A 15,026-nucleotide genomic window follows, 5' to 3' on the forward strand; every position below is an offset into this window, starting at 1 on the left:
GTAAAATGAATAATTTTTAAACTCCTCCTCAGATTCTGCTAAATGAGTAAACTTCTAATTTTCACACTTGCACATTTTCTGATTTGTCTACAGCTTTCCAGATACAGTGGAAGAAAAACAGACTTCTACCTGGACCTTTTAAACCAGTCCATAACATTGTTGCCTTGGTCGAAATAAAAAATAAATGTACAATTTAGTAAAAAGTAATGCTATTTGAGGGCAAAATACTAGATACATTAGTTTCCTTTTGCTACAATGAATTTAGTAACTTAAAACTACATAATTATTATCTCAGAGTTTTCGTAATTCAGAAATTCAGCATAATTTTACTGGATCCTCTGCTCAAAATCTCACCAGGCTGAAATAATGGTGTTAGTCAGGGGCTTAATCTCATCTAGAGCTTAGGTACTCTTCTAAGCTTATTCTGGCTGTTGCAGAATTCAGTTCCTTATAGTTGTAACACTGAGGTTGCCATTTTCTTGCTGGCTTCAGCCAAAGATCATTCTTAACAACTCATGGTTGCCTATATTTTCTTGCCACATGGCCCTCTACAAAACATGGCATCCTGTTTCTTCAAGACCAACAACAGAGCATCTGCTGCAGCTTTGAATCTGTCTAACTTTCTCTCTCTGATCTCCTGACCCTCCTTTTCTGAGGGGAGACAGGTACCTGGCATTGAGCTCAGAGGCACTCAACCACTGAGCCACATCTCCAACCCTTTTTTCATATTTTTTATTTAGAGAAAGGGTCTCACAGAGTTGCTTAGCACCTCACTGTTGCTGAGGCTGGCTTTCAACTTATGATCTTCCTGCCTCAACCTCAGAAGGCCCTGGGATTACAGAAGTACACCACTGTGCCTGGCCCCTGACCCTCTTTTAAGGAAGCTCATCAGAATATATCAAGCCTGCCCAACTCAAGGGGAGGAGATTTTAGAGGATATACAAACCGGGGGAAGGGATCTTGGAAGTCATCTCAGAATTCTGCCTGCCACTTGCAATCAAAGCAAGGAGTTTCCTAGCAATAAAGTTCCATCAGAGCCAATGTAAAACCTCAAATAGAGAAATGGATAAATGATATATCTTTCAGATGATCTTCAAATAGCATTATTTGCATTTTTATCTTTTGGTGGAATTGGACAACAAACAGATTATAATCTCAAATGTTTGCAGCCTAACTTGTTCAGTAGAACTTAATTAGAGTGGCGCCCTTCTGCTGATTTATTTTGGCTGGTATATCACAAGAGAAGCCAATCTACAAACCTGGCTCTAATCGTTCACTGCACTAAGGACAAAGTTCACTCATGGATCACCCAGCAACTCCGGAGATAATGAGTAGAAGAAGGAAAAGAGGGATGTTCACCAAGAAAAGTCATCTACATAATTTCTGGAAAAGTCCAAACCGACCATCAACATTAAGACCTTCAAATGTGTTTTCTCAATAATTCTAAAGAATGCTACTTAGTAATGTTTTCAAAAGGGAAGTTACAGTTAAGAAAATATAAAAATAAGAACAAATTCTTTAAAGTCAAAACCATGATTATTGAACTAAAAGTTCTAAATAGCAGCATTGACAACACTAAAAATTGAATTAGTAATTAGAAAGCAAACACATCAGAGAGGTGGTTAAAAGGATGACAATTGTGAATTGTGAATTCAGAAATTGTGATACTTTATTTCTATACTTATATTTCTAGTCCATTCAACAGCAAGTTATGGCAGAGGCTAGCTAGCTGTTCACCAAACCTATTTCGTCCTCCTCCTGGTCACACAGCTAGAGTATATTTGTAAACCTCCCATGTAGGGTTGAGCTCTAGACAACGTAATGTTGGAAGAAGTGATGTTTGCCCATGTTTTAGTTAGCTTTTATGTCTCTGTTACCAAAATACCTAACACGAACAACTTAAAGAAGGGGAAATTTATTTGGGGCTCACAGTTTCAAAGGTCTCAGTCTATAAACGGCTGACTCCATTGCTCTGGGCCCAAGTTGCGGCAGCACACCACGGGAAAAGGGCCCAGCAGAAGAAAGTTGCTCAGCTGGTAGCGGAGTCTGGAAGCAGAGAAAGGGAAAGGGGGAAGGTGCCACAGGAAAGAGGCACATTTCCAGGACACGCCCCCAGTGACCCAACTCCTTCAGCCACACCCCATCTGCCTACAACTGCCACATTCAAACTAGTATGTACTGATTAGGTTACAGTTCTCATAATATAATCATTTTACCTCTGAATATTCCTGCATTTAAGGACGACTCACATCCAAACCATAATAGTACATTAAAAAATCTTATTATATTCTTTACTCTATTTCTTCTGTTGTACTCTTGGAAGCTATAGGTTGAAGTTGTAGAACCATAACTTAAAAGAGTCTTGACTCCCTTGATAATCACTTGAGAGGAGAGCTACCCCACCAGGAACATCCATTTTGGCCTTTATATGAGAAAAAAAAATTATATATATAAAATGAGATTTTGGAGTTTAACTATTACAGCAATTAGCATTATTTAACAAATTCAGAAACTGGTGTTAGAAGCATAATATTACCAACACAACAGCAACCAAAATAAAACATAAAGAAGGGGAAATTTATTTGGGCTTAGTAATCAGGCAGTAGGAATCAAGAATACACTTAACAAGACAAAAGGCTGGACAACCCTATAATACTGTGAGAAAACATCTGGTAAAACTAGAACCTATAGTAAGTAGAAAAGCATACCAAATGCCAACTGGTCCTGTAGCACTATGAGTGAATAAAAAGAGTTACAGTGCCCAATTGGCATTTACTTTCTGCTTTAATAAGGTATTACATAAAAGAGATAAGCTATAAAAGTCTCCATTAATTTGCAGACTGAAATTATAGGAAATAGAAGACATCCAGAAACTTGGGCCTCAGAGATTTAGAAAGCTCAACACATATAAATTCTAAACAGTAATTGAAAAGAATAAGGATTGAACAATAAAACTCCAGGAAGACTTCTAGCTGAACAAAGTGACTCAATTCTGATGCAGAGATCAGATTCAAATATGGTCTTCCCAACCACTATTTTGTATAGCCTCAAAGTAAGACCATTAAGCCAAAATTAGGCATGAGGCAAGCACTATGCTTCCCCACCTTCACTAATTCTCTAAACAGGGAAAAAGAAAAATAAAACCATTCTTGAAAACTTTATTTAGGAAACAACATTGGGTACGATGTTCACATAGAACCCACTGGAAAGAAACAGATCAGAAGCCTACCAAGTTTCAAGGGAAGTACAATGCCCAAAACATACAAATCTGGATTAAATTAACCTTTGACTGTTCAGAGCCTTAAAACAACCCTCAGATCCCTAAACTTGCAGGAGCAGAAAGCAGGGAGAGTAAGACAAATATAGATGTAATTGTAGATATAGATATAAATAGAGAAAGAGAGAAAGAAATATGCCTTCTAATGAATGTATATTCCCCAGAATTCACTTCAGGAGTATATGCAGGGGGAAAAAACTAGTGCACAACTAGAAGCATAGCAGAACAATGGACAAGGGAGTTCCTTCTAGACAATCAAGGTCTAAACAAAGAAGTTCCCCTACAACAATGCTGAGGGACTTCCTAATGCCTACCCAAGAGGACCACATGATTTTCTATGGAGCAGGGAACAGTTTGCCTCCTATTCTTTCCTTTCCTAAATGGAAGTTTTGTTTGTAGTTATTTTTATTCTAGTTTTTTCATTGTGTATTGGGGACAAGAGGAGACATAGGTGCAGATGATTTATAATTTCAGTTAACTGGTCATCAGCCCATGAAGAGCCACATATGGACCTAATGGTGGGGGAGGAGGTGAGCATCCCTGAAAGATACTAGACTTTTGAGATGGATGTTGCGACTAAGTGGGCCACTGGATTCTCTCCCTTAAGGAAGGGGTGGGTGTGTTCTACAGTTATACATAGGACAGAAGGTGAAGAGACTGGCTTCTATTCACCACACTCTGTCCTCCTCATCTTAGGGACAAAGTGAGATTACATTTCCCAATCTTCACTGTAGGTAGGTATGGTCATGTTAACTGAGTTTTAGCCAATGCAATGTGGGCAGAAGTAATAATGTGTGAAATTCATGCCTGTCCCCTTAAAAATCCTCCCACATGTGATACTCTTTGGTCTTTCCCTTATGGTTGCAATCTTCAAAGACTAGTATACTAAAGACAGCAGAGCTACACAATGGAAAGAGTCTAAATTCCTAAATCACTATTGTGGGGGGGGTGGGGGGAAACAAGTCAGAAACACCATTTGGGGCTTTATATAGGTGAGAAATAGACCACTTCTTTTCCTTCTTTTCCAATATCCATGAATTAAAATATATATTAAACATCCACTAAGTATGAAGTATATGGCAATTCCTCTCATATCATATCTTTACTTTCTAGGTACTACAGAAGATTGAAAAATACAAAAGATATCTTTATTCAAGAAATGTGTGTACATATACATGCACACACATATACATCTGTATGTATATATCATATCAGGATAATAATTCATACAATAAGAGCTATTCCTGAGATGAAAATTTTTATAGGGGGAATAAAGACCTAATAAAAGTCTGAATTTATAAAAGATTTCTCCAGCATTTCTTTGTATGACAAAAATGAGGCAAACAGCCAATCATTTACACAGATTGAGTACCACAGTAGATATATTCATTTCAACCTGATCTGAATTCTGCTAGAGGATCCAATCTTTACAAGTGATTTGTTTGAACTTCAGCAACTCTCTCAACTTCCCCTGAGCATTCATTTCTTCAGAATATTAAGGAATGAGACCAGCTAACCTCATATTAAACAAAGAAATAGTGTTCTCAATAGATTCTTTCATCAAAAGGGAAGTAAAGTTAATTTCTTACCCAGAGGCCTAGGAAAAACATCCTTTAAAAAGACAACTTCCACAGAGGCTTTGTTCTACACTCACCTATTTTGAAAGTTTGGCAAAAATCAGTAAACCATAGTTGTTAAAGATTTGTACTAGATACCTGTGTTCCTATACCCAGCAATGAAAAGTTATATTTTCAATGATTACTTTTTGTTTCTTTATCATTATAAAAATTCATATAATTATTTCTATCAGGCTTGTCATTGACTAGTTTTAAATTCTGTAAAGTGCAATGCTAACAAAATTTTTAAAAAGAAAATATCTACAGTGCCTTAGTAAAGGGTAATCGGCAAATCTCTTGATCCAAATATAATCTGTTCCCTCATTCTCCACAGAATGATAAGAACTACAAATGACCTATTCAAAAACACTGTTGTTTATAAAACCAAAAAACACTTTACATAAACAACTAAATCTTCTATTTATTGTTGTAGGCTACATCATCAGGTATACTAAGAAGTTTTAATAAAATCAATGTGACTTAAATTTTAAAAAGTAAGTACTACTGCAAGTCATTACTACTCTTTTATTCATAATGACAAAAGAAATCCAGATATTCTTTGCAGCTTTCATGACTTGAGACAAAGATTTTTTTTAAAAAAAATCTAAATATTTCTAACACATTTATTAATTTGTCAGCTATAAATAAATTCCTTTCTGCGATCATGATTCACAGCATTTCTCAATAGAAAAATGATACCTTTTAATATCAGAAATACCCATGTAAAATATGTCATATTGCAACGTAATTTAGATAATTAACTATAAGAAGAACTTTAAAATACTATGAGCGTCAAATCATAGCCAAAACCAAGGGAAGTATTTTTTAATTAATTTTCCTCAATTCTCCAATATAAATCATCATAACCAATCAGTATTTACTGAATATCCACAGAGCAAAACCATGTAATAGTCAATAATTCATTGCTCTGTTAAGACAATAAGAAATGTTTTTAATCATGTGTTCCCAAAGACAAAGAACTTCCTTAAAATGATAAGAAACAGGACATTTGGCAAAGAGAAACCCATGTTTAACTGAATACTTGCAAAGTCATTGGCCAACCTATCATAAACCCAAGACCTACTTGCTTCATGGCAGTCTCTCCAATTTTGTCTGAATGTTTGCGGATGCTCTCCAGAAAGTCTTTGAGATCAGACATAGAAACATCCTTTATTTCTTCTCGAAGCTTGGGAATGTTATCCACCATCACCTTGCAGAATCGATAGTGGCTTACTTGAGGCAGATAGGTATGTTCTAGATGTTCCAGAGTTTTCAGTGCAGGATAATGCCTACAAAAGGAATTTATCACCTTTAGCTGGACTTTCAGTCTTCTTTAGGGTCACAGACATATTCCTCAGTAAAAATTTTTAGCCTAAATTAGTTTTCATTGTACAGTAAGATAAATACAGTTTTAATTAAAACATCAATGAAAAACATCTCATTAAAAAATAACATATGCTTTCAAAGACTAGAAAAATATAATCAAAAAGATTTTATCAAAAAATGTGTAAAACTTAAAATATCTAATAAGGAATTAATTACATAAAGATTAAAATAATTTTTAAAAGATTATCTCAGTGACCAAAAAAATCATCCTATAAAACGAAGTACTGAAAGCTACACTTCTACTACAGCAGAGTAAAGAAACTGGCAAATTTTCTACCCAAGAAAAAACAAATATACACTGGACAAAACTACCAAAAACAACCATTTCAGAGTTCTGGAAATTGAACAAATGAGAACAACAAATCCAGAAATGTTTATTCATGAGAACTGCTCAACAATGAGGCTCTTGTAGTAATCTTGCCTGGGGCTACTTCCATCACTCACCTACCCCTACCAAAAACCACCAATTACCCTTCTACTGGTCATTAGTCATAGCTAGTCATGAAAACTTGACATTAGGGGAGGACATGATTTGGAGCAGAGGGTGAAAACCCCATATTTGAAGTAGTAAACTCAATAAAAAAAATTAAAATTAAAATATGACTAAGGAAAGTCTCCAGCTCTAAGTAGTCTAAAGTTGCAGTCTGGGTTGGGGCAAAGGGCAGACTGAAGAAAAAAATTCAACAGGAAGGTCATAGAAAGAACATACAGAGAGAGGCTCTCTGCACAGCTCTAGCTGTCTGACTGTGCAGACATACATGGGACATCTAAAAGGGCCTAAGCACCTCACATGTGCCTGGCGGACTAGGAGGCTATAGGTACATACATAGGCCTATCAGAAAGTAAAAACTCAAGCACACTTGGAACCTACCTGAATTTTTTAAACTTTTTTATTGCTACATTATTATTATACATAATTATGGGATTCATTATGCCACATTCATACATGCACATAACATATTTGATCACTGTCATTTCCCTCCCCTTCACCTCCCTCCCCCTAATCCACTTGCTCTACTCTACTCATCTCCCTTCTATTATTATGATTATTACTTCAATTAGTACATTATATAAATTATATGGGATTCATTGTGGTATATTCATTCATGGATACAGTAAAATTTGGTAGATTTCATTTGCCAGTGTACTTCCCCCCATATCCCCTTCCTATACCTAAATTTTTAACTCACTCCATAATCCACATACAAATCTATTGGCAAAGAGTGGAAACCAGCTTAAGTTTGAGTCCAGCCTCTGACCAATCATTAGCTGATTATATCCTTTAAAAATAAAAGTGAAATGAAATACATTTTCAAATAACAGACAGATAATGCCTTGCTAGCCAACTTGCCTTACAAGAAATACTTTTAAAGAAAGCTCAAAAAGAAGTGACAAGAGTTACTTGAATTCACAGACGACTATGAAGAGCAAGGAAATAATAAATGCATACTGATTATAAAATATTAAATATACATATTTCCAGGTGTGGTGGCACCTACCTTAATCCCTAGAACTCAGAAGGCTGAGGCAGGAGGATTGAAAGTTCAAAGCCAGTCTCAGCAATTTATCAAGGCCCTAAACAACTTAGTGTGATCTATTAAAAAACAGAAAGGGCTGAGGATGTAGCTCAGTTGTAAAGGGCCCTGGGTTCAATCCTCAGTGACAGAAATTTATATAAATACACATACATATATATGTTACTATGGGTATTATATATGTATACACATATACACATATACACACATTTTTCTCTTAATTTCTTCAGAAGATAAGGTATTTTAAAGTAATACAACACTGTATTGTTTAGCTTATAAAATAAACAGATGTTATATGTGAACCATAATATAAAAGATGAGTGAAGAAAGGAGTTAGGATGAAGCAGAACTATAACTATATATATCAAATTTGTAATGGCATAAAGTAAACTATGGTAAATTAAGATGCATATCATAATCCATAGAGTAACTCCTAAGAAAGTAACTCACACAAAAAAAAAAGCCAACACTGCCAGATGGAATTTTTTTTAAGCATAATCCAACTGAATTCTCTCTGAAAGAAATATAATTTAGATTCTAAGACACAAATGAACTGAAAGTAAAAGATGGGAAATGATATACTAAAAAAATAGAATAGCTATGTTAATATGAGATATAAAAGATTTTAAGACCACAAATATTGCTGATAACCCAGAAAAACATTTAATATTAATAAAAGATATAGTATTTATCTTATTGGCCATAAAGCGTTCATAAGCATGGGAGTATAAATAAAGCTAAGATTGAAAAAACTAATGAAAACCAAAGTTAGTCATGCATAAAAAGAACATAGGAATTTGGGCAGGGATGACTACTGAGGATGAACTGAGGGGCACTCAACTACTGAGCCACATCTTTAGCCCTATTTTGTATTTTATTTAGAGACAGGGTCTCACTGAGTTGCTTAGTGCCTTGCCTTTGTTGAGGTTGGCTTTGAACTTGTGATCCTCCTGCCTCAGGCTCCTGAGCCACTTGGATTACATGAACATAAGAACTTTAAAGGGGAAATAAAGTGGTAAAGATTATTTGTAATGCATATATAAAAGATTAATAACCTTTTGTTGTTGCTTTTTTTTTAAGACTACAATTGGGGCTGAGGATGTAGCTTAGTGGCAGATCATGTGCTTATCAAGCACAAGGTCTTGCTGATCTCCAGTACCACAAAAATAAATAATTGAATAGAAATAAACAAAGAGAATTCACATAAAAAATGGAGAAATCAACATATAAAAACAAAAGTTGAACAGAAGATTAAAAAATGCAAATCAGAAACAGAATTTTATCATTCAAACTGCCAAAGATTTCCTAAAAGATAATGTCTATTATTATCAGTATTGTAATAAATGGAAATGCACAGCCTTCTGGTGAACAAGTTTTCAATGAAGAATGTTGGCAAAAACAACTATTTCAAACATAACATGTCCATGTATTAAAGAAATAGTAAAAAGTCTGTAATACTGTTAAATGAAAATTATTTCAAAAAATAATCTAGTACTTATCAGCCAAAGTATAATATTTGTTTTTATCGGTGTCATAACTGATATGTTCTCTATCTATGGACAATGTATCAAATGAAATTTTTGGAGCAGGGAGATGGAATGGGAGCCTGCTCCATCCACTCCATCAACTTTGAATTACAGTACCTCTAAGAAGGGTAAAACAATTTTAAAAAAATGATCTTATAAGAATAATCATGACATTTTAAAAACTATGTGTACATATATCATTTATCAATATATCATTAATTACAAAAACACATATAAATAATAGAGAAATGAGTAGAAAAATACATGCAAAAATATTAACCATGATTTTTTCTTTGCACAAAAATATTATGAGTGATAATTTGCTTCTTCAGGCTTTTAATTTCCTAATTTCCACATTTCCCATGATGCACATAGTAAAGGAAAAACTCAGTTCCATTCCTATAAATTAAAAAGATATATAGCTCAACTTTGGATTTAAAGAATGATTTTTGCAACTGATACTTAGGCTTTTCTTGCTCCAAAGCACTCAATACCATAAACACTAAAGACTAGAGACGGTTTGTTTAATTTCTTTTATGTCTTCTCTCATGTGTTCCAAGAATCAAAATCTTAGTTCAAATAAATGGACAGAAGAAAGGTTTATTCCTCCTAAATTTAGAAATAAAAGCACAATTATGATTAGATCTAAAATAGTTGATTTTATTAAAATTTTACAGACTCAAAGAAAACAGTACAAGTCACATGGTTTAATGTAAACAGAATGGTGTTTATACTACAATTAGGTATGAAGAGCTATGTGTAATAAAATGCAGTTCCTCTAGAGAGAAACTTTAGAATGGATAGAAATTAAGCCAAAAAGATAAACACACTTTGGGGTTTAGTTATATTTTGGAACACTGTTTATAGAATGAGAAAAATCTAACAATGTTGCCTGCAGGCACAAGGCACATTCACTGATGAGACACATGGCTCATGGCTGAAAACATCTGGTCTGTCAAATAGCTCCACATTTTTCAAGGCTAATTAGTGTTAAACTCAGTGATTCCTTGCAACAAAGAATGTTACCTTACTTTCCCCATTATCTCTTCCCCAGCATACCCAGGTTCCAACAATAACAGATCAATTAGATCATTCAAATTTCTACTATATTTCAATATCAATGGCAGATAAACAATGACAGCTAATAAACACCTGTATAACAGCCACCAAAAGAAAAAAAAATTCTATTCCAGTGGTCATGGACATCCCATGCTAGATTCTGACTTTACTTTTGACAACTTCCAAACATTAAAACTGAATCCAAAGCCAAATTTCTAAGTTTCATTTGCATGTGTGTTTAATCTCTTTTCCCCTCTTGCAGAGCCCCTAATAGAGATATCAGCATGAATAAACTAAAGGAAATATAAAGCAGAAAATAAAAAGCAAGAAGGCAGAAAGAAATGTCTAAATAATACTATAAGCAGGATAAATAAGGTCCAAATAACCTAGACAAAGTTGAATGCCATCTCTTTTTTTTTTTAAAGAGAGAGAGAGAGAAAGAGAGAGAGAGAGAATTTTTTAATATTTATTTTTTAGTTTTTCAGTGGACACAACATCTTTATTTTATTTTTATGTGGTGCTGAGGATAAAACTCAGTGCCCCACGCATGCCAGGCAAGCGCACTACCGCTTGAGCCATATCCCCAGCCCTTGAATGCTATCTTAACTAGAGGAATGTTGATTTAGGTATATAAAATTTGGTACTTTCTTACCATGGGGTAGAACTCCTTCACAATGATGGTTTTTAAAATCTTAATAAGTGGCCCTTGGAAGCAAGTCACAACTATAATAATTCTTTTTTAATCTAGAGTATGATTAAACTATGAAATAAAAGCTTTTAACTTAGGAAAATATAAATTCCTTTCCTAATCAAAGAGTATCATTCACAAAAACTTAATCCTTTCTATATGCTAAAGATAGGCAGTCAGATATCTTTCTTTTGGGAGCATAAAACCCAGTAGTACAAACAGTATTTATAGTTTTAAAACAAAACAAAATTAGGCTTCCAGCCATAAAGCCATAATAAGAAACAGACATGACCTCCCAGTTTATAAACAAGTAAAGTACAGGCTAAAACATGCAAAACAACTGTTTTCAGTCATTTGGCTTCAGGCAACACAGAATTATGATATCCAAAAAAGGGGGGAATCAAGGTGAGTTTTAGAGAGTTATTGTTTGTTTTTTGTGTTTGTTTGTTTTTGTTGCTGTTGTTGTTTATTTGCAGGGGGCTAGTGCTAGGGTTGGAACCCAAGGCCTCCCGCATGGTAGGCAAGTACTCTACCACTGAGCTATACTCCCTAGTACCTACAATGTGAATTTAATAATCTCTGAGCTATCTACCTAAAGGTGATTTCTAAATCATGAACACAGTCAGAGAAAACCAAACAGCCCAGCCCAGCAGATTTGTTGACTCTCAGGAAGGTGAGAGCAGTTTAAAGGGAGACATTTGGGGGGGGGGGGGACTATAAATGGGTTCCTTGAGTCTTTGCCGGTTGTAGGAAAAGTGAAATACCACACGGACAGACAAAAAGAAGGAAAGGGGAAGAATAGAGGGAAGAGAAAGGAAATACTAACAGGGAGTAAAAGCTGAAGACTTCAAGAAGCTCAGACAAACAGGGAAACATCTTAACTCTGAAGAGCCAAATGAAGAGTTCTGGGGGACTGCTCAGTATTCAGAGTAGATTATAGAGGAATGATGTCTTATTTAGTAAAACTAACTCACTCTGGAATGAAAGTGAGCATAAAGATGGGGGTCTGAGGGATCAAAATAATCTATACATATAACTGAAAAATAAAATCCAACACTAAGGAGAAAAAAGTTTCCCAAAATCCAGTCACTCATCAATATAATATCATGATGTTCATTAGTCACTCAAAAATTACTAGACATAACAACTCACCTATAACTTTAATAACCAAATCAGTCTCCATAAGGAGATTCAAAGAAGCCAGAAGTGGCAGGACTTGGAAAGAAGCATATGAAAACAGCTATTAGAACTGTGTATTTAAAGAAAGACACAAAAATGATGACAAGAATAAATTTTTTTTTTTTTAGAGAGAGAGAGAGAGAGAATTTTTTTAATATTCATTTTTTAGTTTTCAGTGGACACAACATCTTTGTTTGTATGTGGTGCTGAGGATCGAACCCGGGCCGCACGCATGCCAGGTGAGCACGCTACCGCTTGAGCCACATCCCCAGCCCATAAAATATTTTTAAAAAAATACAACTTCTAAACATGATTGATACATATAAATACAGCAATAACATTTACTGTAAATAGGTAGTAGGCAGATGGGGTGGGGGGTCTTTAAGTCACTTTTGTGATTATATCAATCTGTCCACCATAGATATAACTGAAGTTCCAGAATGACAATGGGAAAAGGACCCAAAAAATGTTTTGAAAAATAACATCTGAGCTGGGCATGGTGGCAAACACCTGTAATCCCAGTGATTCAGGAGACTGAAGCAGGAGGATTGCAAGTTCAAAGGCAACCTCAGCAACTTGGCAAGGCCCTAAGCAACTTAGGAAGACCCTGTGTCAAAATAAAAAATGAAAAGAGCTAGGAATGTGGTTCAGTGGGAAAGCACCCCTGAGTTCAATTTCTGGTGAGAGAGAGAAAGAGAGAAAAAGAGAGAGAAGAAAAGTAATATCTGGACATTTTCCAGATTTTATGAAAACTATAAACACACAAATCCCAAAAGCTAAACAAACCACAAGCAGGAAAAAATACATATATCTAAGCACATTAACACATATTTATACAAAAGTGCAACAAAACTTAATTGCTAAAAACAAATAACGTCAAAAGCTTTAAAACAGCTGGAGAAAAGACATAGTACATATAGAGAAACAAAAGTTAAATTGTCATATACCTCTTTTCAGAAACTACACAAGCCAGAAGACAATGAAATGATTTCTTATCAACCAATGAAGGTTTAATGCTAGAATTGCATACCCATCAAAACTTTTTTTCAAAAAAGGTGATCAAGAAGATAGAAAACAGTAAGTATTGACTGGGATATGCAGAAATTAGAACCCTTGTATGCTGCTGTTAAGAAGATAAAAAGATGCAGCTGCTTTGCAAGCAGTCTGGTAGTTCTACACTTCCATTCACAGGTAGAGTATATCAAGAGAACTGAAAGCATATGCCCACTTAAAAACTTACATATACAATAGCAGTATTCATAACAGCTAAAAAGTAGAAATAACCCAAATGTGCAGTAAACAAAATGTAGTATATCCATACAATGAAAGAATGTTCAGTCATAAAAAGGCATAAAGTGGTGATCCATGCCATATATGGATGAATCTTTTTATTTATTTGTTCTAATCAGTTATACATGACAGCTGATTCATTGTACACAAATGGAACTCTTTGATTCATTGTACACAAATGGAACACAATTTTTCAATTCTCTGGTTGTACATGAACTAGGGTCACACATTCATGCAATCATATATGTACCTAGGTTAACAATGTCTGCCTCATTCTACCATCTTTCCTATCCTCATGCCCCCTTTCTTCCCATCCCTCCCCTTTGCCCAACCTATATTTCCTCCACTCATCTCATGCTCCCCCACCCCATTGTGGATTAGCATCCACCTATCAGAGAAAACATTCAGCCTTTGGTTTTTGGGGATTGGCTTACTTCACTTTAGAATGATATTCTCCAATTCCATCCATTTACCTGCAAATGCCATAATTTTATTCTCTTTTATTGTTGAGTAATATTCCATTGTGTATATATACCACAGTTTCTTTATCCATTCATCTATTGAAGGGCATCTAGGTTGGTTACACAGTTTGGCTATTGTGAATTGTGCTGTATAAACATTGCTATAAACTATAAAAATTGTGTTGCATCACTGTCATATGTTGTTTTTAGTTATTTGAGTATAAACTGAAGAGTGGGATATTGGGTCAAATGGTGGTTCCATTCCAAGTTTTCCGAGGAATCTCCATACTGCTTTCCAGAGTGGTTGTACCAATTTGCAGTCCCACTACCAATGTATGAGTGTACCTTTTTCCCCCACATCCTCACCAACACTTATTGTTTCTTGTTTTCTTGACAACTGCCATTCTGACTGGAGTGAGATGAAATCTTAGTGTAGTTTTGATTTACATTTCTCTTAATTACTAGAGATGTTGAACATTTTTTCATATATGTGTTGATCAATTGTACATCTTCTTCTGAAAATTGTCTGTTCATTTTCTTAGCCCATTTATTGATTGGGTTGTTTGGGCTTTTGTAGTGTTAAGTTTTTTGAGTGTGTGGCTGAATCTTGAAAACACTGTGCTAAGAGGAAGAAATCGTATACAAAAGGCCACGTATTGTATGATTCCAATTATATAAGATATTCAGAACAGGCAAATCTCCAGAGATAGAAAGTAGATTTGTGGTTGCCTGGATTCAGGGGAAAGAGAAATGAGGACAAGTTTTCTTTGGGGGGGGGTTATTAAAATTTTGTAAAATCAGGTAGTGGTAGTGGTAGTGGTAGTGGTGGCATAACTTTGTGAATGTTCTAAAAACACTGAAATATACACTTTAAAACAATAAAATAACACAATTTTTAAAATGATGATGAAACTTCTGCTTCATAGTCAAGACAGAATCAGAGGCCATCTTTGTGGGAAATTAACTTGTCTGTTTTCTTCTGTCTTTTCCATGACTATATCTACTGCCT

The 15,026-nt window shown here is 34.9% G+C and overlaps 1 protein-coding gene and 1 non-coding gene across 3 annotated transcripts in view; one reads left to right on the plus strand and one right to left on the minus strand.

The window, feature by feature from the left end:
* Positions 1–15,026, minus strand: part of Exoc6b (exocyst complex component 6B) — a 603,826-nt gene that overhangs the window by 491,787 nt on the left and 97,013 nt on the right. For both annotated transcript variants that reach the window (XM_076833080.1, XM_076833079.1), the window contains one exon: positions 5,978–6,182. In XM_076833080.1, the coding sequence (XP_076689195.1) occupies positions 5,978–6,182 (205 nt within the window). The remainder of the gene's footprint in view (positions 1–5,977; positions 6,183–15,026) is intronic.
* Positions 9,298–9,479, plus strand: LOC143380870 (U2 spliceosomal RNA). Its single transcript, XR_013088742.1, has one exon. It is a non-coding gene; the product is annotated as a U2 spliceosomal RNA (small nuclear RNA).

The sequence above is a fragment of the Callospermophilus lateralis genome, chromosome 14 (genome assembly GCF_048772815.1).
Source record: "Callospermophilus lateralis isolate mCalLat2 chromosome 14, mCalLat2.hap1, whole genome shotgun sequence".
Taxonomy (NCBI): Eukaryota; Metazoa; Chordata; class Mammalia; order Rodentia; family Sciuridae; genus Callospermophilus; species Callospermophilus lateralis.